At 33.1% G+C, this 25,476-nt stretch overlaps 1 protein-coding gene across 6 annotated transcripts in view; it reads right to left on the bottom strand.

Moving 5' to 3' along the window:
• Nucleotides 1-25,476, bottom strand: part of LOC114342178 (four and a half LIM domains protein 2) — a 485,196-nt gene that overhangs the window by 2,993 nt on the left and 456,727 nt on the right. For all 6 annotated transcript variants that reach the window (XM_050657502.1, XM_028292970.2, XM_050657504.1 and 3 more), the window contains one exon: nt 4,837-5,006. In XM_050657502.1, the coding sequence (XP_050513459.1) occupies nt 4,837-5,006 (170 nt within the window). The remainder of the gene's footprint in view (nt 1-4,836; nt 5,007-25,476) is intronic.

Here is a 25,476-nt window from a genome sequence, read left to right as displayed (position 1 = left end):
TTATCTATTTTTTTTCTCTGATTCTAGCCACGTAATTGTATAACTTATCACTAAGTCAGGGGAGTAATGTGTAGTGTGTGTGTTGAGTAAGTGTCTTGTTACTTTGCAAAGTCGACGTCATTGTCTTTGCAAAGAGACGCTAATTGTTTCCGAACGTCTGCGGTCCCTCCGGTGAGTACCGATCCCACAAGGACAGAAACTATTTTTCTATTTTATCTATTTACTAGTTATCTATTTTATTAATTAAAACTGTTAAACATCACACGGACTTTTATTACGATTGTCTTTAACGAATCCCTATATATACTGAAAGAGATAATATCTTGCTAATAATCTGTATTCCAGAGATGCAGAGACGTCAACTGAGACGTATACACATGTATATGGTTGATTACGAGAAAGATGGTGCAAATACTAAAAGAGGCAAGAATTAACAACCAAGATCTGAACATAATTAGAAACCTTTAATGGAATCAGACCGCAAATCTCAGAGTGAACACACCGAATATGTGAAGATCATGTGTGGAGTGAGGCAAGGCTGTATTTGGTCTCCTCTAATCTTCAATCTCTACTAGGAAAAAATATTTATCGAAGCTTTGCATGAAACTAAAAAAGGTATCCTACGAAATGGGTACCGGGTAAACAACATCAGATATGCAGATGACACCATAGTATTTACGGGCAACCTACAAGACCTACAAGTCCTTACGGCACAAAATCACGGATTGCAGTCAACAATATGGACTCAATAAAGAGGTAAAGAAGACAAAGCTTATGATCATTAGAAAGAAGCTAGAAAAGCTAGATCCACCTTCAACAGGATACGGTTCTTCTGCAAGAGCCACAACCTCTCTTTTGATATAAAAATAAGAATGCTGTGATACTACGTCTTCTCTGTCCTTTTTTATGGTGTTCAATCGTGGACATGGAGATGGAACATTGGAAGTATTTGAGATGTGTCTATATCGGAGTATATATTTAAAATCCCGTGGATTGACAGAGTCACAAATGAGAAGGTCCTCAGAAGAATGGAGAATAACCCTAAGGTACTGACCATTTCGTTGACCGTTTTGATTTTTCGTTGATTGACGTTCATCAAAGTGTTCGAGAGTGTTTTACCAATATTCTTGATTATTTTCTTATAGTCAAGGAAATGAAGCTGAAAAAATGGCAAAACCTCGCAATTTTTTCGTCCAGCATCGACTTGTACAAAAATTTGGATTTAGGCTCATTACACCCTCTAGTTTTTTGGTTTTTAACCAGTTTTCTAGATTTTGGTTTTTTAAGGGTGAAAACTACCCCTAATTGTAAAAAATTATAAAATAACATTTTAAACTTTAATATTGTCAACATTTGGTTCTTATTAGCTACATAATGATTGTTTTATGCTTTAAGATATACTATCATAATATTTCAACCCTTAAAACCACCCTTGTTGGAGCTATATATAAAAAATTTACTTATCCTAAAATAATAATTTCGGCTTGCATCGATTTACATAAAAAATTTGGGATTAGGATCATCTCACCCTGTACTTCATATTCTATATCATGCTTAAGGGCATATTTTTAGGGGTGTAAACTACCCCTTATTGTCAAAAATTATATAAAAACATTGTAAACTTATATTGGGGTACAACTCAATATGGGTAAATTTTTTTTTGATTTGTTAAATAATGATTGTTTTATACTTTAGGATATAATACCATAATATTTCAACCCTTAAAAACCACCCTTAATAACATTACAGTTTTTATAAGTAGATATTTTAATATATCTATACAGAAAAATAAGTAGAATAAAAGAATTACAAAAACATTTATTTACACAAAAATACGAATTTACAAATATGTACAAATACAAATACCAATAGTTTTTTTAGTAATCTTCCAGTATACGAACCGGTTCGGTGGTATTATACATACATTAAAAATTATCCATAAGCGGACTATCCGAATTTTTCGAAAAAAAAATTCGTTTTATAAACATAGCTTCTTCATTTTTGGCGATAAAAGGTTTTTTCAAAAATGACTTTATAGGATTTTTGAAGAGTTATAGGACTGTGTAAACTAAATTCCGTAAGATCCCTTAGTTTTTAATTAGGGTGGGTTTAAAAGGCTCAAATAAGGGGGTGTTTGTTTGCTCGTAAATAGAGGTTTTAAACAGCTATATCTATATAAACTGTTCACTGTAAAGAAAATCTATGCACAAAGGAATTTTAGTTATTAAAAAAGCTACAATTTAGTACTTCATCATTTTTTCGTATCTCCAGTATTTTCGGAGATAATTTGAAGTAAAAGGTGAAAAATGGGAAATTCCAAAAAATTAATTTTTCTATAAACTCCAATTTTTCTAAAATTAGGCCTTTTAAATAGGTCAAACTTTTTGGGTGTATTGATAATACAAATATAAAAGGAATTATAGAAAGGTGAAGACCAATTTTTAATTAGGAGGGTAGTCAGGGGGTTGTTTTCACTGATTTTTTCATAGCGAAAAGCAGGTACCGACCTTTTTTTGATTGCTAAATTTTCAGGCTAAAAACTTTTTATTATTATTTTTTGAAAGGGCTAACTGTATACTTGAAAAAAGATTATTAAGATTAAGTTTTCCTCGAAAAATTCAAAGCTTTTCCGTTATTTTACTTTGAATATTTCAAATTATGCATTTGACGAAAAAAGCTAAATTTTAACATGCCGTATCTCGGTTTGTATTGTTCTTAAAGATATTACAGAAAAAGAATTTGGTTTGTGTTACTAAAAGATACAATTTTGATATCTACAGATTTTTTGATTAAATGCATATTTTTCGAGGTATTCTCAAAAAACCCTCTAAAAAAGTCGATTTTTTCATCGAAAAACTGTACTTTCAAGCGCGAATAACTCGAAAAATATTAGTTTTACGAAGAAAATGTAAAAAACAATTTTTTCTTAGAATTACTTTTTACATCGATTTACATGGTTATAATGTAATAAAAAATTCCCACCCCCGAGATGGGGTGGCAACCACCCCAAGTTAGGGGGTGATCCTTGGACTATTCCCTACCTTCTGTGAAAATTTCAAGTAAATCCATGCTGGACGAAAAAATTGCGAGCCAAAATGCTTCATTTCCTCGACTATTAGTCTTGGATTTGTTTTTGAGTGACAGTGACACTTCATTTCTTTTGATGATTCCTTATCAGCCACTTCTGAATCTTGTTTCTGCAGCATCTTTAGTGAAGCCCGACAAGGTTCTAGGCCTACAAAGGTTTTCCTCGAGCCTTGATTTGCCAACAAATCTGCTCGATTATTCGCATGCACCTCTTCATGATCCGGCACCCATGTTAAAGACACTTTATTATCTTTTGCCAGGTGTTTCAGGAGACTTTTGCAGTTCCTCACCAGTTTTGATTTGAAGGGTAGGTTCTTTATGTGATAGGAGTTCTTTATAGTCCTGTCGCCAGGGGGGGTACAACGGCCTCGTTAATTCAGATGGACTTACTCAAGTTTTTTTTATGTATTTTGACCCGTAGAACACGAATTTTTTGGGTAACAGTTGATCCGGATGTCGATAAGATTGTTATAGACCAAGAACTTGAGGAATCAAATAACAGCGATTTTTGGCAAAACAAAACAATATTTTGTATTTTTTGGGCCATTTTAAGTAAAAAATATTTCTACAAGTTTTTTCGTAGGATGCACAGTTTTCGAGATAAACGCGGTTGAACTTTAAAAAAATCGAAAAATTGCAATTTTTGAACCCGAATAACTTTTGATTAAAAAATAAAATAGCAAGTCTGCTTACCGCATTTGAAAGTTTAAGTCAAATTATATCGGTTTTGATTATTTGCATTGGTAAAAATTTATTTTTTTATTGTTTAACAAAGCTATAAACACGTAGGGTTTCCCGTGCTTTTACATGCGTTTTAACGCATGTAACGTAGAAATAGTCTTGATTGCACTAGTACCTATTCTACCTACTCGTTCGATTTTAAATGAGAAATCATAGAAACATCACTCACGCACTAGTTGTTTGTAGCTTTGTTTAGCAATAACACAATAAATTTTTAGCAATGCAAATAATCAAAACCGACATAATTTGACTTGAACTTTCAAAGGCGCTAAGCAGAATTGCTATTTTATTTTTTAATCAAAAGTTATTCGGGTTTAAAAATTGCAGTTTTTCGATTTTTTGAAAGTTCAACCGCGTTTATCTCGAAAACTGTGCATCCTACTAAAAAACTTGTAGAAATATTTTTTGCTTAAAATGACCCAAAAAATACAAAATATTGTTTTGTTTTGCCAAAAATCGCTGTTATTTGATTCCTCAAGTTCTTGGTCTATAACAATCTTATCGACATCCGGATCAACTGTTACCCAAAAAATTCGTGTTCTACGGGTCAAAATACATAAAAAAAATTTGGGTAAGTCCATCTGAATTAACGAGGCCGTTGTACCCCCCCTGGCGACAGGACTATTATAGGGCACTAAAATCTCTACTATATTTACAGGACAACCATTCGTCTTCTTCTTAGCCGACTATCGTCCATTTTTGGACATATGCCTCTCCCAACTCCATCTATCGAACTCTATCTTGAACAACATTCTTTGGATTTGTTCCGGGTTCCTGTCATTTTTTTTATGTGAATAGTCTGGAATAACTGGAGAACCAACATACGACAGTAAGGGAATAATGTGGAGAACGCAGTTGTGTTAAAAATATATAGGTAACAAATAGATATCAAGGAAATATATGTATATAAAACAAAGAATAAAGATGAAAACAAAAAAGAGGCAATGGAAACAATACAGAAGTAAAATTATAATAAATTAGCTGTATTTTCTGATAAACATTACATACCTTGTTGCACTTGATGCAGCGAGTTGCGAATTTTTCTTCATAACACTTGGCGCAGTAGATTTCTTGTTCACGAGGGATGAAGCTCTGGGTACCGATTGGTACCTTGCATACACAACAACAGAAGCACTTCTCATGCCATTGTCTGGTCTTGTATTCCATTTTCTTGGTACCTAGAACAAAAAAACTATGTTAATATAAGGTTGTTCGTAAGAGGAACAATATTTTCCTCTGAAGATATCTGTTTGGCCTCAAAAGAACAATACTTTGCAGAAGTTACTTGAAAGATCAAGGAATTTTAACCCTTGCCTTTGTATATTTTAGAAACTGTTTGCTTAATTCGTAAACATATACATGTCTTTCCACTAAGACCTAATCATGACTACTTCACGAGAAATTCTACCTTTGACGTCTATTTACCGACCCCGTCCTCTGAGTTAGTAAAGAAATCTATATTATATTCCGCAAAAAAACTTTACAACCATCTCCCTCTACAACTTAAATCTGCAGCATCTTTCCCCAAATTCCGTAAAATGGCAAAAGCCTACCTATCTGAAAGACCATATTATTCAGTAGAAGATTTTGTTAATCAATAACTAAGAAATTACAGTACCCTTTCTACAAGTAGTATTTTTATTATTTTTTTATCTATATTTGGGTGTCATATGCAACAGGTATTTTTGAAAAGGTGATTGAACGACCTTTAAAATGAGGTATTACTCAACCCCCCTTTCCATTAAAGATTATGGGAGTTGTGTCCGCCACCGCTAGAGGGTTGATGTAATTTAGTTCAAAACTGGTCTACAAAATGTCCCCCTCACAAATAAATTTGACGTGTGTGGCGACACGCTTTAATTACTATTTTTGCTAATTTTAATTTTTAATAACTTTTCTCAAAACGAAATAATATGGGTCATATAAAATTCACATTTAATATACAAAACAGATGGTAAGAAGGGCACGGTTTTACGAAACGAAATGTATCCCTAACCATATGTTTTTGGTGTGTTCAGTTTAACAAACTGAATTCCCCATAAATTAATTACCTTATCAGACCTTATGTCAATAACTCACTTTGGAGATGCATTCGAAGACGTTTCTTAAAACTGCAGAAATGTTTCAACTTTTAAACGCCAGATCTAAATAATTTATCGCCTTTCTGGCCAGATGGTAGAAACACAAACATATTAGCGTTTGTGGTTTTTTTCAGCCACCGAAGTCGATTCACAACCTCCTGTCGGGAGTTACACCCCAGCGGACGTCGGGATAGGTCAACAACACACCCTTACGAGATATAAGCCAAACACGTCTTTTTGCCGATTAAAATAAATATATTATTGAAAGTTTGTTGTGTTTACATTTATTTTAATTTTAGTTAATCGTTCTCAAACCATTTGGAACACGTGTTTTTGCATATTTTCAGATTTTCTTTCTATAGGGACCAAATTATAGAGGCCGGCACCTTTTCAAATTGACACACTGTATATACTTGGCGAACTTTAACGTTCGAAACACATTGTTTATTTCTTCCGTATTACAAAAATCACACTATTAAATCAATTGAACAAAGTTTTGTTTTCTAAATCTAACACGCACCTAACAAATTAAGAAAGCTATTAAACCGAAACTTAAATCTGCCGTTTTTAAGATCCATCGCCTAGATAAAAGAAATGTATCAACTTTGTAAACTTTGGAAAGTTTTTCCGTCACGCTATCGAAGTTTGGGAGAGTTTAGAATTAGAACAGAACTTCTTTTGTGTTTTACAAAAAAGTACAGTGAGAAACTAGTATTTTGATAATAAATACAAAGTCTTCATTCGCAAAAGAATGGCATTCAATTGAGACAAAGTCATTTTATGTGTTTTCTTTACAGAATTTAACAATTTTTAAAGTTACAATATATTACTTTCTTCAAGAACTATTATGTCCTTGTAATATTCAAATAATCAACAAAAATATGGCACCAATAAACCATTGCTGTTGTGCTTATTTTTTATTAATACAGGACTACAGGGAGCCGAACTATTACGATTTTCATAGAACATTGCCAACTTTGTAAATAAAAGTTAAGAAAATTTCGAATATAAAATAAAATGTAGGGTGTTCCATTTAAAAAACAAAAGTTTGGTCTGCCACTATGTTATCGAACACCCTGTAACATTCTTACTAATTTTGTAATGTGAAGCTCAAAGTTGGCTACAATTTTTGTTATTAACTTTTTGTACTATAGCGGATCTACTAAGCTTTATCACACTAATAAATCACCCTTATTTTGTATTTACCTGTACAGGTGTGCTGCGCAGTAATGAACGCAACCTGTATCAGCAGCCAGATGGCCGGTACGATGTTCGAGGAAGCAATATATATTAAAGAATCAGCGCTCTTAAAATACTTTCTCGAAAACGTTGCTAGCTCTTAGACCATAATTAGTAAGTACTAAGGTTAAATTTCATCAGCAGATTCAAAAAATGTAGGCTTGGGACTGTAAGGACTATAATTATTATTAGAACGTAATTTATATCGTGTTTTTTTTTTGGCTTGGACTATAGTCATTCAGCCAGTCTCAATCAAAAGTAAATATATTAAAGATATTGCCAATTAGTGAAACATGGTTATTATAATAATATTACAATTTTTTACTTCTTATTTACCTACTCATTACAGCTAATGTACATACTATGTTAATAAATATTATAAATATATTATACTACTTAATGTTTATCAAGAACACATAGTGTGTTAGTCCAGAAAGCCACTGCGCATCCGCTAGGAAAAATATTATAATTCGGATTTTTTACACAATATTACTCAAAAAGGACCCCTTTTAACAAATTTGCATGTTGCCAGGACCAAAAGTTGGTCAAAAGTTTTTTAAACGTTTTTTTTTTGTTTTTTTCCTAAAATTATTTTTTTTGCATGGAACAAATTTTTTTTAGGTTTTTTGGATCATTCCAAACAGAAAAGGTCTTAAGTGACTTTTCTCTAAAGTTGATAGTTTTTGACATATAAGCGATTAAAAATTGAAAAATTGCGAAATCGGCCATTTTTAACCCTCAAAAACTATGTGAAAAACTGAAAATTTGAATGTTGTTAAAGTAGGTAAATATTCTTTAAACATCGATTGCTGAAATCCCGAAGAGTTTTTTGCAATACAATATCAAAAATCCCTTTGTTTTTTAATTGACAATCAAGCATGCGCGACACTATTTTCCACCGTTGCATGTGTATAGAGTATGGTGCAAATGAAAGGAATCAATTCGTTATTTCGTAAACCGGTGACTTTAAGGAAAAATCCCAAAACAGGTCGGTTTTTATTTTTAAGTTATGATATTGTGGCATATATAGTATACTAGTGACGTCATCCATCTGGGCGTGATGACGTAATAGATGATTTTTTTAAATGAGAATACGGGTCGTGTGCTGGCTCATTTGAAAGGTTCTTCAATTCTCTATTCAGTAATATAAACATGTACATAATTATTTATACAGGGTGTCCTTCTACTTCTTTTTTGTCAAATAATTTAATTTAATAGAAATTTTTTGGACACCCTGTATAAATAAATATGTAAATGTTTATATTACTGAATAGAGAATTGAAGAACCTTTCAAATGAGCTAGCACACGACCCCTATTCTCATTTAAAAAATCATCGATTACGTCATCACGCCCAGGTGGATGACGTCACTAGTATACCATATATGTCACAATATCATAACTTAAAAATAAAAATCGACCCGTTTCGGTATTTTTCCTTAAAGTCGCCGGTTTACGAAATAACGAATTTATTCCTTTCATTTGCACCATACTGCATACACATGCAACGGTGGAAAATAGTGTCGCGCACGCTTGATTGGCAATTAAAAAACAAAGGGGTTTTTGATACTGTATTGCAAAAAACTCTTCGGGATTTCATCAATCGATGTTTAAAGAATATCTACCTACCTTGGCAACATTCAAATTTTTAGATTTTCACATAGTTTTTGAGGGTTAAAAATGGGCGATTTCGCAATTTTTCAATTTTTAATCGCTTATATGTCAAAAACTATCAACTTTAGAGAAAAGTCACTAAAGACCTTTTCTGGTTGGAATGATCCAAAAAACCTAAAAAAATTTTGTTCCATGCAAAAACAATAATTTTAGGAAAAAAACAAAAAAAAACGTTTAAAAAATTTTTGACCAACTTTTGGTCCTGGCAACATGCAAATTTGTTAAAAGGGGTCCTTTTTGAGTAAGATTGTGCAAAAAATCCGAATTAGAATATATGCGCAGTGGCTTTCTGGACTATATACATTTTACAAATAAAAATATTAATGTTAATAACAAATACCTAGAACTAATTACAATAATATTTTACTATCCGACAAGAAAGATATCAAACAGTCAAAAATTTTCTTTTTATTCAATGACAGAATAAAGAGAATATTTACAGAGAGTGGGATGTTCTGGTCTATAATTATTTTAATTAGGTGATTGGTTAGGTATTTATGCTTCTTGCATTCAAAAAATATGTGGTTCAAGTCACTTTTAACCTCACACTCTTGACAAATATTCGAATCTAATATGTTTATTTTAAATAAATGTGCAGGATAACATGCATGTCCAAATCTAATTCTACTGATGGTGGATATGTATTTGAGAGGGAGGGTGAAATTCTTATACCAAGGCCCAGTGTGTTTTCCAGTTCTTCATCTAAAGTATCTAGAATGCAGGGCTGATATTTGGTTACTGTTCCATGGATGAGGGAATTTTTGGTCTACATGTTCATTATGTGTAAGTCCTGAATGTGCTTTGATCCACATAAGTTGTATTTTTGGGGTGTGTTTATTAATTTCAAATAAGATTTTTTTTATTAAAAAAATGTATGAATTAGTAGTACTACAAGGTAGTTATGGTGTTTGAATAGCAGTAAGCACAGATAATGAATCAGATAAAATTACTGCAAAATTATAGGATGCTAACTTGAAATAAATTAAAGCCTCATATACCGCCTCAGCCTCGGCAGTAAAAATGGAGAAATTTGAGGGCAGTTTAAACATTTTTTCCATAAATTTATCTGGAAAATAAAAGGCACAACTAGTACCATTTGAACTTTTGGATGCATATGTGTAAATACAAACAGATTTTGATCAATTTGTAAGGTAGTTGTTTAAAACAATAATGTTTAATAAAGAGTGCTCATGATAACTGGGTTGTATTACATCTACTTGATTTAGTAACTCAAACAAATCTTCGAAATCTACCACTTTATTTGCAACTGCAAGTTCAGTATTATTATTCGCAGTGTTTCGAAATGCGTCACATAACGGTGGCGAGTTTTTGCGAGCCCAATATTTATTTGTTAAATCAAAATAATTTAAAGTACTAATTTCTTTATATAAACAAGTGTTGTAACATCGGATTTTAAGAAGAAATTTTTGACTGAGATATTCCCTTCTGAATTTAGTCGGCGGTTCCATTGTTTCAACATAGAGTGGTTCAATAGGGGAAGATCTCATAGCACCTATGCAACAACGCAATACTGTGTTTAGAAAAACATCTATGCGACCTGAAATATTGTTACTAGCCGATCCATACAGTACTGAGCCATAATCTATAATAGATCTGATATATGAACGATAAAATAAAAGACATGTTTCAACATCTGCACCCCACCAAGTTTTTGCAATTGATTTAAGAAAATTTAGTGCTTAACTGCATCTATCAAGCATAAAATCAACGTGCAGTTTCCAGGTCAATTTATACATCGTGTTGAGCAGTGTCACCTGTTTTCCCCCCATAAACAACTAACAAATGGAAATACTTTGTATCACTTTGTGTAACATCCTCACTCCACCTAGTACGGCAATCATCGAAGTCCCAATTTGGCTCTGTCGATACGTAAGGTCAAGTTCCAAAAAAATTGATGAATCCATAGCGTGACTCAAAACTTCTAATAAACCCATGATCATTTGTCACGATTTTTTATTGTTCTGAGACGATAAATAAAAATTTTTTCGGCGAGTATTCTGTGTGTTGGTGTAATTAATGCAAGCAGTTACCCGAATTTGGGCTTTGTGTTGGTTGCGCGATAAAAGAGGTCAATGTTGCAGACGTAGACTGCACGAGCCGCTAATTTTTTCGATGTAGGTACATAAATTGGTTGAAATTGTGGTTTATGTCGGAATAATTGAGGGGTAATTATCTTTTTAAATCCGGCGATGAATGAGACAGTGTTTACCGCACAATTAGCATCTACGATTTGATGCGAGTCTACAGTGTGGATTAAAAATTATTCAGTAACGTGAGAGACAGGGAATACATGAATCAAAATCTCTTTAGGTTATTTACATCTATGATTTATATATTTTGGAAGTATGTATTCTGAAATAAAAAGGTTCTGGAACTGTTTTCTTGCAGCATGTCTTAAGGTATACAACCACTAAAAACGAATCAGAAACGAATACTTTGGTGAGACAAATAAAAAGAGAACACTGGTAGAGTTTCTCAAAACAGATGGAGAGATGGAACACGACTTCTACGGAATACAAAGAGAAGTATGGAGAATGATCAATGGACAAAGAAAGAAGATGAACGAATTAATAAACACGAAACACATTCAGAAGGAAACATGGGCAGACTACTTCCGATCTTTATTTGCTAAAGGCGACGATAATGAACCACCAACACCTGAAGTTACGACAAACGAAGAAATAAACATCGAGGAGGGAGAGGTAAAGGAAGCATTAAGAAAATTAAAAAATAGAAAATCTCCCGGAGAGAACAGAATAGCGAACGAACTCCTAAAAGTACGGAGGACAAGATCTAACTAAACAACTATTAAAACTAATACAAGAAATAATATAAAAAAAAACAGAATACCACAAGAATAATAGAGATCAAGCATCCTAATACCTCTCTTCAAAAAAGTAGACAAATCGGACCCGAAGAATTACAGAGGAATTAACTTATTAAACACAACATTAAAATTAACAACCAAAGTGATAACAAACAAATTGAATGAAATTATAACATTAGCAGAAGAACAATAAGGTTTTAGGTCGGGAATGTCATGCACTGACGCTATATTTATAATGAGGCAAGTTTAAGAGAAACCGTTGAAATACAACAAACCGGAATATTTATGTTTCGAGAGCCTTAAGAAAGCATTTGACAAGGTCAAATTAAAGGACGTTATCCATTTGTTATGAAACGTTGTTGAAAAAAGCTATGAACATGACGTAGAATTACACATACTATTCATCGATTTCCAACAGGCCTTCGACAGCATATACAGAAAACAATTACTAAAAGAAATGAAAAAAATGGAGATACCGGCAAAATTAATAAGACTAACTAGAATGACAATGAAAGACTCAACAGCAAAAGTTAAAACAAAATAGAACTTGGGGTAAGACAAGGAGACAGTCTGTCAACGACACTATTCAATATCGCTCTAGAAGGAGTAATTAGGGACACAGGCCTGAAAAAGACAATTATTCAAAGCTCAACACAGATCATAGGATATGCGGATGACCTAGGACTGATAGCACGAGATAAAAAAAGACTAGAAGAGGCACTTTTAACCCTTGTAAGAGAAGCAAAGACGAGAGGATTAATAATCAATCAGAATAAAACAAAATACCTTATAAGCACAAGAGACAATGTAAACAGAATAACAGAAATAAAGATAGGTGAAAATACATTCCAGAGTCCAGAGAGTAGATTGCTTCAAATACCTGGGGGTGATGGTGGACGGCAAAAACGGAAGGAGTATAAATAGAGATCAACGAAAGAATTAAAGCAGGTAATAGAGTATATTGGAAATACCACCGACTACTCAAGGACAAAAACCTGAGCAAAAAAACAAAATCAAAAATATATACAGCAGCAATTAGACCAGTGATAGCCTATGGAGCAGAAGTAATGTGCCTTACGAAAAAAGACGAAGAAAAGTTAAGAATAATTGAGAGAAAAATTTTGAGAAGAATACATGGCCCAGTGATGACAGAAACAGGGGAATATAGAAGGCTCATGAACCATGAAATAATAAATATAACTGAAGGAGAAGATATAGTAAAATTCATTAAAGCACAAAGACTCAGATGGTTTGGACACACACAAAGAAGAGGGGTAGAAGAACTGATCAGGAATATAGTGAACTGGAGACCAGTAACAAATAGACCAAGAGGAAGACCAAAAATAAGATGGGAAGATCAACTGCTAGACGATATATCAAAGATGGAAATTGCAAACTGGAGAGAAAAGATTCAGGACCGGAGTGAGTGGAAGAAGATAGTAGAGAAGGCAAAAAACATCACAACCTATGAACGATGACCTAAAGGACACTGCGGACTAATCCACCGCGTGAAATGGATTAAAAGAGCTCATAGTATTTGAGCGACCTATACTCTAACAAGAGTGAACGGTCCATATATATCCATTTGTTATAGTCAAGAGAGGCACCTCTAGGAATAATTAAAACGATCGAAAACATCTACCAGAGCAACACAATAAAAGTAAAAGTGGAAGATGAACTAACTAACCCAATTGAAGCCGGCAATGGGATAATAAAATGGACGAAATAATAAAAAAAAAGTAAGAACTAAAAAAGGATACCAAATGAGAGACAAACAACTTAAAATAATCTACTATGCAGACGATGCATTACTAATCTCTCAAAGTGAAGATGATTTACAACGTATGCTGCACCCATCTAACATAACCGCCAGAAAATTTAACATATTAATATTCCTCAAAAAAGACAAAATGCATGGTTATAACAGCAGATCCAATAAGATGTAAATTGGAGCTGGAAGGCCAGATAATAGAACAAGTGTTTAAATAATTATACAGCTTTCAAATGAGAATATTTATGTTTTTAACTTTAAAAGGTACACTTGTAGTAAGTTTATCTAAAAAAAAGCCTACAACTGGAAAAAATATGTAATTTTCTGTTCTTATAAATAAATTAATCTATTATAACAAAACAAAAGCAAGTTTGACATTTAATAATGCGTTAGTTCGATGGCTCTACTCGAGCTTTTAGGGAACAAAAAAAGAATGAAGGAAATTGCTCCATGGGAAGCCGAGAAAATGCATTTTGTTAACGTATACCGATTTTGAACTTTGAGGGTTACATTTTCTCCAACCTAATTTTTGATTGGAATTTTGCTATTTTTGGCAATTTTCACACGTATTATCGATAGTTTTTATTATAATAATATATGTTATGAGGATTTTAAAGATATGAAAATTTGTGTGGAGAAAGAGGACAAAATAAAAAGGTGATGGTTTGAAAATTATGAACCTATTGTTTATATCTTTGCCGTAAATTCCGGTCAACTTTGACCGGTTGTAGCTCAGGAACCACTCGTCATAATTAAATGTTTTTTCTTTTAAAAGAAGCGTCCTGCCGCTGTCTTTCGAATACCGTTTTTACAATTTAATTTAGTTTAATATTTCCCGAGATATTCTATTTGTTTATAAGCCAAAAAATTGTTTATAATTTTAAAATACACCTGAGGCCGCTTAAATAGTCCAATTTCAATTCTGTAAAGTACATTAGATAGGTATAGTGTCTTTTTATGAAAAAATTATAGTTATTCTTATGCATCATAATTATTGTCGTTATTATAGCGACCGTAAATTTTTAATTAACATTTTAATTGTTGCTAAACTGTTCATTCAATTTCCATAAACTTCTGGAATTATAATATATACGGAAAGAGCTTTTATGTTACCAAGTTACTTAATTATTGATTAACAACTACTTATCTAAAAGTTTAGTTGAAAATTAAAGATTTTGTTGGAAAAACCCGCTTTTTCCGGGGAAAGTTTTCGTCGAAGTAAATCGGAAAAAACACGTCTCTATGCAGAATTTAATTGTGGTGAATTTTTATTTGGGTGTTTTTGGTCTAAAGTTAAAATCTTTGGAGTTATAGAGCAAAAATTGAAAAAAACACGATTTTCGGACGCCATTTTGTTTATAAAAACAGTAGCACACTATCTGCGGACTTTGCATATCTATACTATTAATACATACAATAATAAGATTCGATTCCAGCAAAAAAATTGCTGGTAAATAACTTTTCCTTTTATTTTGCTAATTAGCCCAGAGTATACCCTAATTACAAACACTTCTTCTCTGTCGCACTATTATATTAGGTGTTTGGTCGTTTTTTAGATTATGTAGACCCGTTAATTTTTTCAGTCCTAAAATAATACGCATACCACGTTAACGTCTTTCTCTTTCAAATGCTATTGAGTTTGCTCAAATATCTTTTTTTTTCAAATCATACCTCAAGCAGACAAACCCGTCTTCCCCTGCGAACCCCGAAATTAATAGCATTCTTTATTATTAAAAATTTCTTTTTATATGCCTCGATGCCACGCGGGGTTGAACCACTCACTGAACCACCTAACAACTAACCCTACCAACCATTCTCTAGAAACCACTTCTACCAAACCACTACGCTTACCATTCTAAACTTGGGAAGACAGCAATTAAACGAGTTTAATTGCTCTGTTTTTTGGTATGCATTTATGATTTTACCGTTCTTAGCCTAACCCAGAGTCGCGAAACAAGGAAGTGTCGGTACCATAGATATAATATAATATCTAGACTGCGCGCTACTATCTAAAAATATCTGACGATTGCGACAGAGATAACTGAGGCTATTAAGTGGCAAGTCTGTTTCTAATCGGAGGGGTATATCTACCACGTCACTATCCCACTTATTATTTAAATGTTTTGACAGTCCAAGGGAATGGCGACGCGTAATGGTCTTTGTTTGGACGTGGATAGTCGGGGTTCGATTCCATTGACATATTAAGCGTAGACAAGGCATACTCACCAAAAAAGCTTAACGGGGAAACAGCATGGAAACAGTCGATCGGTGGTCTATCTATCTCTTTTAACCAAACGATCCCGCGCATGTGACTGACAAAGATGGCTAGACCACTCAATCCTATATCGGCGTTACACCTCGATGCATTGAATGGCATATGACTAGCCCGGTCTATCCTTAACATGTCTCTGTTCGAACCCCATATAGGTCTGGATCCCGCGTATGAAAAAAAAGTTGATTAATAGCAAGCTGAAAATTTGTTAATAGCTTAAGGGTGTCTAGTCGGACAAACTTTGATATATGGAAACACTGGAACAGGGGCAGTTTTAATTGTGGAACAGGTTAAAAATTTGGAACGGTCAGACTACGAAAACGGCACATTTATTTTGTCCGACAGAATAGACTTAAACTCTCCGAACAGAGATTAAACTCTCATGCAAAAATCAGACTGCTATTTATCACCGGTGTTTATCACAAGTGATGGAGTTTAAATATCTAGGCAGCACACTATCTAACTACGGAAGGCTCGAAACAGAAGTGGAAGATCAAGTGAATAGAGCAAACAGAGCCGCAGGTTGCCTGAATGAGATAATATGGAGAAATAAAAATATCGGAAAAGAAATGAAAGGCACAATTAACAAAACAGTCATCAGACCAATAATGACATACGCGGCAGAAACACGACCCAACACAGAGAGGACAAAAATATTGTAGAAACAGCGGGGATGAAAACCCTTCGAAAAATCGATGGTAAGACTCTATGGGACAGACCTAGAAGTACAGATATACGACGGAGATGCAAGGTGTATAAAAGTAATAACTGGGTAAGAAACAGAAGAATAGAATGGAACGACCATATAAGCCGAATGACAACAAATAGAGTAGTAAGGACGGCGAGAGACGGTTCCCAATAGGAAGACGATCAGTGGGAAGACCACGAAAACGATGGAACGACAACTTACTAGAGGCACATTGAAAAAACAGCCAGTCACGTCTATACAAAAAGAAGAAGAAGAAGAAGAATATATCTTAAGATACATATTATGTAATAGGATTAAGCCACAATTGATTGTAATTTAAATTACATTTTTAAATGGAATGACTGCTTAGGACTTGGTGCAGAAGATTTGGTGCAGACAGTGGACAAATTGATCGGAAAGATCTTAAAAAAGATTCTCTTAACAAGATAGCATAAAATGTTAACAATTATTGGTCGATTATAATTAATTATATCATCCATTTATAGAGATATAATTTTTAACAGAGCATTAACCTTTTAATCTTATGGTCCAAGAGCTGTGAGACATTTTTGAGTAGGTATTTTAGGCAACCTGAAAATTTTTCAGGTGACTCTTCCATGATGGCCTAATACAAAAATGCCGGTCTGGCTGGAGGGCAGCGGTTATTTTCCCCAAAAATCCCCGCCCCCCCCAAAGCTAAAAAAGGGCAAAAATTGTTATTACAAAAAATATCATTGACGTGACTTTAAAGTAAATTTAAATATTCAAATATAAAGAAAATAAACAGACCAGGCGATTTGAGGGCGATTTGAACTCTGCAAGATACTTGCATGGGCGCCCCAGGATTATTTTCAGGGGGTGCATCTGAACTTCAGAAGATTTCATCTGAATCTGTACATACTATTAACGAGAATAAAATACACAACTATACATGCATAACTATGTACATTCCTTCCGGACAGGGAGGTGCAATTGTTATTTTGACAGGGTATTTTTTAATGTTAAAAATAAATATTCTAAAAAAAAAACAGTTTTTTTTTATGAAATTTTCCAACTGCCAGGTGATCAAACAAATTACGCGTGCATATGAATGAAAAGCGCTATAGGTAAGCAGCAGTGTGAGAAAGAGCGTATACCGATAGCTGTTTGCGTCCTCTGTTGTAGCTGAGCGAGTCCGTTCGCTCGAGAAAAATCACGTGACCTGGCGTTATCCATGTTGTTCCTCGAAACGTTAGAGTATTTATTATCATATATTATAGTTTTTTAAGTAACTTTTTCTTAATTAAAGGAAAATAATACGTACTATACAATAGATTTTGCAAATATGATAGAAAAAGACAAATTTATTATTATAAATATATAGGTAGAAAAGAATAAAACTATAAACTAAATTAATTCTGTTTCCGAATCTTGTACTTCTTCTTCAAACTCCTCAGCTGAGCTTAAATATTCATTCTCTTCTTCCACGTCAGACTCCCCTCGAGACTCAGATTCCTCTTCTACATGATCTGTAAATAGTTGTAATATGTATTTAGAATTAAATAAAAATTAATTAGTGATTAACTAGCTGAGTTGTTACGTACTCTCCGTCCTTTTATACGGAGTCGAAGCCTGGACAATCACGGGCGCATCTGAAGAACGACTTGCCGTTGTTGAGATGTGGAGTTATCGAATAATGTTAAATATATCATGGACACACGCAACAAACACGGAAACATTAATAAAGATGAAAAAGGCAAAAGAAATACTCAACACTATGAAGGAAAGAAACATGAGCTACTTTGGTCTTACCTACACTAAGAAATAAAAACGTGATGTGATTGGATAAGGAAAAGTATTAAGCATTGGTAATTTTTCATTAATTCTAAATACATATTACAACTATTTACAGATCGGGTAGAAGAATTTGAGTCCCGAGGGGAGTCTGATGAAGGAGAAGAGAATGAATATTTATTTTAGCTCATTTTTCTTTCCTTCATAGTGTTGAGTATTTCTTTTGCCTTTCTTTTCCCTGGAGAAAGATACCCTGTCAAAATAACAATTGCACCTCCCTGTCCGGAAGGAATGTACATAGCTATGCATGTATAGTTGTATATTTTATACTCGTTAATAATATGTACAGATTCAGATGAAATCTTCTGAAGTTCAGATGCACCCCCTGAAAATAATCCTGGGGCGCCCATGCAAGTATCTAGCAGAGTTAAAATCGCCCTCAAATCGCCTGGCCTGTTTATTTTCTTTATATTTGAATATTTAAATTTACTTTCAAGTCATATCAATGATATTTTTTATAATAACAATTTTTACCATTTTTTAAATTTGGGGAGCATTTTTGGGGAAAATAACCGCTACCCTCCAGCCAGACCGACATTTTTGTATTAGGCTATCATAGAAGAGTCACCTGAAAAATTTTCAGGTTGCCTAAAATACCTACTCAAAAATGTCTCACAGCTCTTATACTATTATTACGAAACTGTCAATCAAACCCAATAAAAAGCTAACAATAGAAATGAATTAATATTAAATGAATATTAGAGAGCCACCGTTTCTATCTGAATTGTAAATGATCTACAAAATCGATTTATGCATTATGGATCATTCGAAGACCGGAATGAAAAATCAACACATACAAGTGTTACTAGAGACGCTAATCACCCAATAAGAAGTGTATTGCTGGATCCATTTAAAGTGATTCAGAATATTTACATTTTTCTGACAAAATCAAAAATGTAGTATAGCTAAAATTCATTAAAATTCAAAGATTTACTCAACAAAAACGACGTTCGTCGATATTAGATATGATTATTATTGGTAGGGGAGCCCAAGCGGGGATTTTTGCAGTTACTCGAGCGCGTCAGATTATGACATGGGGAGAAACCTTGTACCCTGTAAATGTACCCCTACCATTTGGAGCTTAACACAGGGGAATTCGTTAAGGGGGGTCCGAAAAAAAATCTATCCTTAGAAAAACTCGAAATTGTCAGATAAGCTAAGTTAAGTATATGCAGAACAGTGTATATTTCAAAAATTTGACGGTTTGAGTGGGGTATAAGGAAATGGGCGAGTCACAAAGTATCACAAGAAAAAAGCGAATATTTCGAGAAATAAAAGTCAAATCGAAAAACTAAAAAATACGTGTTCAATATCTTTTATAAATCTATCGAATGATACCAAACACGACCCATCACGGAGAGGGGTGGGGGGTAAATTTAAAATTTTAAAGAGGAATCCCGCGATATTTTGCGAAATAAACATCAGATCAAAAAACTGCAAGAAACACGTATTCCATATTTTTGAAAAATCTATCGAATGACATCAAACACGACCCCCCTCGGAGGTGGGGTGGGGGTTACTTTAAAATATTAAATAGGGGCCCCCATTTTATATTGCAAATTTTGATTCCTTACGTAAAAATAAGTAACGTTTATTCCAGATATTTTTTCAAATTATGGATAGATGGCGCAATAATCGGAAAAAAATTGTTGGAAATGGAAAATTGTATTAAAAAATGAAAAATCCCCACCTAAATGGAAAACTTAACACTTATTTTGGTTTTAGGACCTAATCTTCGCAACCCAATAGGTACCCATAACGCTCGAGTAACTGCAAATTTAGCATACTTTCCTCCCCTATTATATAATATAATTCTCGTTAATTACAGTCACAATTTCTTTTGTAAAAATAATCTAAACAGGCTGTAATGATTAGGGGTATTTTCAAAACTTTGGTTGTTCTTTACCAAGGAAACACGCAATGCAATCATTGTACGAGCTTGTATGGAATACAATTTATAATCATTTATAAATTTTCCAGATTAATTAAGTATCGAAGAAAAGGGTCATTAGGTGACACTAATATTAATGACAGTCATTATTAATACATTTTAAAAATATACCTACTTCGAAATTATACCTATATGAGAGGCAATAATTATTGATGATGTAAATCAGTAACGTAGAATATAGGTAATCAAAAAATATATCCAAAAATTCTTCGATATCCATATCTTGAAAAATATTTGGAGAACTATTCCACTTTTAGCGTTCTAGCTACTACTAGGACAGTCCGATAAGTACTTAGCCTTCAAAAGAAAAACGAAAATTTGGGAAAAGTGGCGATTTATTATTTTTGAACATAGTCTCCTTTTAGCTGGCTACTCTTGACCCAGCGATGCTCCATCTTCTTTACCCGTTTGAAAAATACGTTTTCGCGAGGTCTGCATAGTAGGCTTCCGTGGTGGTGATGAACTCCTCATTCTACTTAAACTTCTGCCTGCGAGAGACTTTTTCAAGTTTGTAAACAAATATAAGTCGTACAGGGTCAAATCTGGAGAATATACAGGGTGAGCCATGAGGAACTGTACATACTTCTACCTCGTATAGAGGCCCCTATGGGGAATAACAATGACCTTTAAAAAGTGTCTGCTCCCCTTGTTTAATAATATACAGGGAGAGTTTCGCATTTTGACAGAAATTTATATTCGTCATAATTTTTGAACGGTCACATCGATGTGTCTCTTATTTTGGTCAATCGTTACACTATTACCACCTAATCAACTGATTTATTCAAACTAGAAAAAAATCAGGTCCGGCTTTAAAAAATTAGTTCGTTGGGGCCTTAGAAAAAATTTCACCCTGTATACGCTTTTTGAAAACTCTAATATGAATTTTACAAATTAGACAAATAGGCAATTAAAATGGCATATTTATTTTTTCCCCACACGATTACTTAATTTTTTATAAAAAAATCAAATTTGACTATGAATTAAAAGTTTGGTAAAGTAAACCATAGATTTAAAAAAATTAACTTTTATTACAAAAATTAATTTTTTTAACAAATATTTGATTTATGTTACCACCCAATCAACTGATTTATTCAAACTAGAAAAAAATCAGGTCCGGCTTTAAAAAATTAGTTTGTTTGGGTATTAGAAAAAAATTTCACCCTGTATACGTTTTTTGAAAACTCTAATATGAATTTTACAAATTAGACAAATAGGCAATTAAAATGGCATATTTATTTTTTCCCCACACGATTACTTAATTTTTTATTAAAAAATCAAATTTTGGCAAAATCGGAATTTTAACCTAAAAATGAAAAAAAAGATGAAATCACGGTTTAACTCGCTACAACGTTCCATTTAAATTTTTTTTTTCTGAAATTTTTACAGCACATATCTCTTACCATTGTGAAGACTTGTGATGACAATTGTTGTAGACTTTTAGTCTTCTTCTCGTAAAAGTTATGAATTTTTAAAAATAAAGGTGCAGCTTCGTGAATTGCAAAGTTAAATCGCAAAAATTAAGTGAAAAAATTTAAAATTTATCTATTTGATCACGTCTCTGTTAAACTATAGAGTCCAAAGAGAAGTGTTATGGGGAGTTATAGATCTAGACGTGTTATAAAAAAAAATGGTGAAACTTTTAATTTTAAGAAAAACGTTGTTTATTTTTTTTTATTTTTATGGTAAAATTGCGATTTTGACAAATTTAATAAAAATTTAAGTAATCGTGTGGAGAAAGATAAATATGCCATTTTAATTGCCCATTTGTCTAATTTGTAAAATTCATATTAGAGTTTTCAAAAAGCGTATACAGGGTGAAATTTTTTCTAAGACCCAAACGAACTAATTTTTTAAAGCCGTACCTGATCTTTTTCTAGTTTGAATAAATCAGTTGATTGGGTGGTAACATAAATAAAATATTTGTTTAAAAAAATTAATTTTTGTAATAAAAGTTAATTTTTTTTAAATCTGTGGTTCACTTTACCAAATTTTTAATTCATAGTCAAATTTGATTTTTTTATAAAAAATTAAGTAATTTTAATTTAATTTTAAAAAGTCATTTTAATTGCCTATTTGTCTAATTTGTAAAATTAATATTAGTGTTTTCAAAAAGCTTATACAGGATGAAATTTTTTCTAAGACCCAAAAGAACTAATTTTTTAAAGCCGGACCTGATTTTTTTGAATAAATCAGCTGCTTAGGTCGTAATAGTGTAACGATTGACCAAAATAAGAGGACACATCGATCTGACCGTTCAAAAACTATGACGAATATAAATTTCTGTCAAAATGCGAAACTCGCCCTGTATATTATTAAACAATGGGAGCAGACACTTTTTAACGGTCATTTGTTATTCCCCATAGGGGCCTCTATACGAGGTGGGAGTATGTACCCTGTAGTGAATGGGACAGTAGTTCGTAGCCCAATTTTTTTGTATGTGAGGTGTGAGCCGCTGAATTGTCAGAACGGAAGAGTACTTGTTTCTTCCCCAATTTGGGCTGTTTTTTATGAAATTCGGCGTCGAATCGGACCAATAATGCGGCATAGTAAAGCCCTGAGTTTTGCCCTTTTCCAGGAAGTTGATATAGATTACATCTTGTGAGTCTCAGAAAATGGTGGCCATCATCTTTCCGGCCGATTGGACGGTCTTCGCCGTCTTCAGAGCACGTTCGCGGGATGAGGTCCATTGTATCGACCGTTCCTTGCTCTTTGGTTTGTACCAGTGAAACCATATTTAGTCGACGGTCATGAAACAACCGTCATGACCGGAACCGGAACATAATGCTGAAATTTACTAAAAATTTCTTAATAGTGACCAAATTCCATTCAAATCAACAATTTTGTGGTTTGTTTATACCACTTATAGTAGTTTAAATTTATTCCACCAGAGGTCAGCTACTTTGTTTTTCATCGCGAATTCTCTATTCGCTGTGAGCCGATGAGTAGAGGGGATTTGAAAGTTTTCGCCAGCGCTGTTAGTGGCAGTTTTGGTCATTGAATTTGAATAATTTTATCAGAAAAGTACAAGTTTCAAACCGCGAGAGAGCGCTACCGACGAAACTTACAGCCAATAAAAACAGAGATAACCTCTAAATTTCACATAAACTTCTTCTTTTTCTCAATGGCCTCTTGCGTAAGCAGTCATCCAGTCGCACGAATTTATATATTAAATATTAAAATTATAATGAATAAAATAAAAAAACATAATTACTTTTACTATTAATTCTGTGTTCGTTCAGTAATCAGGTTACAATAATATTTCAGTTCATAATTTGTGTTTTTCTAGATAAATATCTATTTTTCTCGTTTTGTATACAATAGAACCCCGCAAATCCGAACTAATTGGGGGGAAGGGGCAGAATGTTCGGATTATCCAAAAGTCTAACTAATAATTCAAAGCTTTCGTTGTCGTTGATTTTTAAGCCACTACACCTGTCTCACTCTATCCCTCTTCCACCCATCTCAGATTGATATCACTGATGCAGAACCAGTGTTATTATTTGTGTTTAGTCGCTGACGTGCTGGCTAGATTTACAATTTGAAAAAGTTCCATTTTCCACGCTGCAATACAAGATGACCTCCTAGAAGTCGTACAACAGGATGAGAAAACGAAGAAGAAAGTGCAATTACAGCATGGATTGAAGCTAACAGTAATGGGCACCAAGAATTTATGGATGAAGACATTGTAGACTTGGTTCAACCTCAAGGCAACCCCAATGAAGATAAAGAAAGCGAGGAAGAAGTTTCCCTGCCATATCGAGTGTCACACGCAGATGCCACTAAAGCTCTGGGTCTACGTTACGTGGAGCAGACCTCTGCTGCATTTTACCGGTCGATGTAATAGGCTATTGATTATATTCAAAATAAGATAGCTAAAAGGAACTACAACGTTAACGGGGTTTTATTATTTGATATGGTCAATGGACATCTATATATGAAAAAACCGCGGAGTGCTACCATTTAAAGGGGTGCGTTTTTGAGAAATGGGTGAATTAGTCCCTGGGCACAGGTTACATTAGGGTGAGTTCTATGCACTTTTGATACAAATACGTCTACATAAAAATGGTTCCTGGTTAAATTTCCTATCTAAATATAACTTTTTAAAGTCAAAGATACTTTTTTTTTACAAAAATATATTCAAAAGAAAAAGCACAAAGAAACCCAAAAGAAAGAAATTTTGTTTTTTGTCCCATAACTTTTGTCCACGGGGATATAGGTATAGACATTGCTTCACAGAAAAAAAACTTACATATTTTCTCTTTAAAATGATGTTTGGTAGAGGTCATTAGGATTTACAGTTTTCGAAATATGATTTTTCAAAGTTCGCCACTCACAGCAATTTTGGGCAATTTTCCTTGTTATTTCGCAAATATTGTTTATTGTAACTTTTTTCTACGTAACTTTAGGTATATGCAATGGTACACGTAATAGGAATAGAAATCAATTACCTTTAAAATGGTCTACTGTATAACGTTGTACGACTTTTTTTAAAGAGATTGTGGTTTTTGAAGGTTTTATACTTTTAACGATTTTTTTTATAATATATTATAAAAATAAAACAAAATTATTATATAATATATTATATAATACCTAATATAAAAAAAATATTATTTTTTACATTTTTTACGATTATTTTTGAAATTTCTCGTTATAACTTTTTTTCTTGTACATGAATATATGTACTATCTATATATTGCGCAACAAAGAGGGCTTACTTTCTGTTCTTTAAAATGGTGTATCATCTATATTTAAATACATAATGGAAACCGAGTGATTCTTTGATAATTTCTTACCTGTATTATTTAAAATATTTCTTTTACAAAAATTACAAAAACCTTAGTCTTAAAAAACATCACTTTAGTTAAAATTATTTAAACGTTGACATTTAAAAAAATTTCAAAATCAAAGTCCATCTCTTCGTTAGCATTAGCTTCAATATCTTCCTCTGAAACCTCAGTTATCTTAGAGTTCCCACAATTAGTACCCATGCACATGCACCCTTTGCAGAATATTGAACAACTAATTCCTATCTTCCTACAACCGCAGTTTTTTGTACATCCTTTGGTACATTTACATGCTATTTTTTAAAGCAAAGCTTGTGGTGCAGGAGCTTTGACAGTAAATATTGGAATTAATCCATATTTTCAAGTTTGCCCGGCCAAGTCAAGTGGATCAAAAGTATTACCTATAAAAAATAAGATTCGATCATAACACACAATCACATAAAAAAGTTATAATGGGGAATTTAAAAAATAATCCTAAAATCAAAAATCGTTGCAAGTACTTATTACAA

This window comes from Diabrotica virgifera, chromosome 8, assembly GCF_917563875.1.
Source record: "Diabrotica virgifera virgifera chromosome 8, PGI_DIABVI_V3a".
Lineage (NCBI taxonomy): Eukaryota > Metazoa > Arthropoda > Insecta > Coleoptera > Chrysomelidae > Diabrotica > Diabrotica virgifera.
Note: the sequence above shows the minus strand (reverse complement) of the source record. Positions and strands in the feature narration are given on the sequence as shown.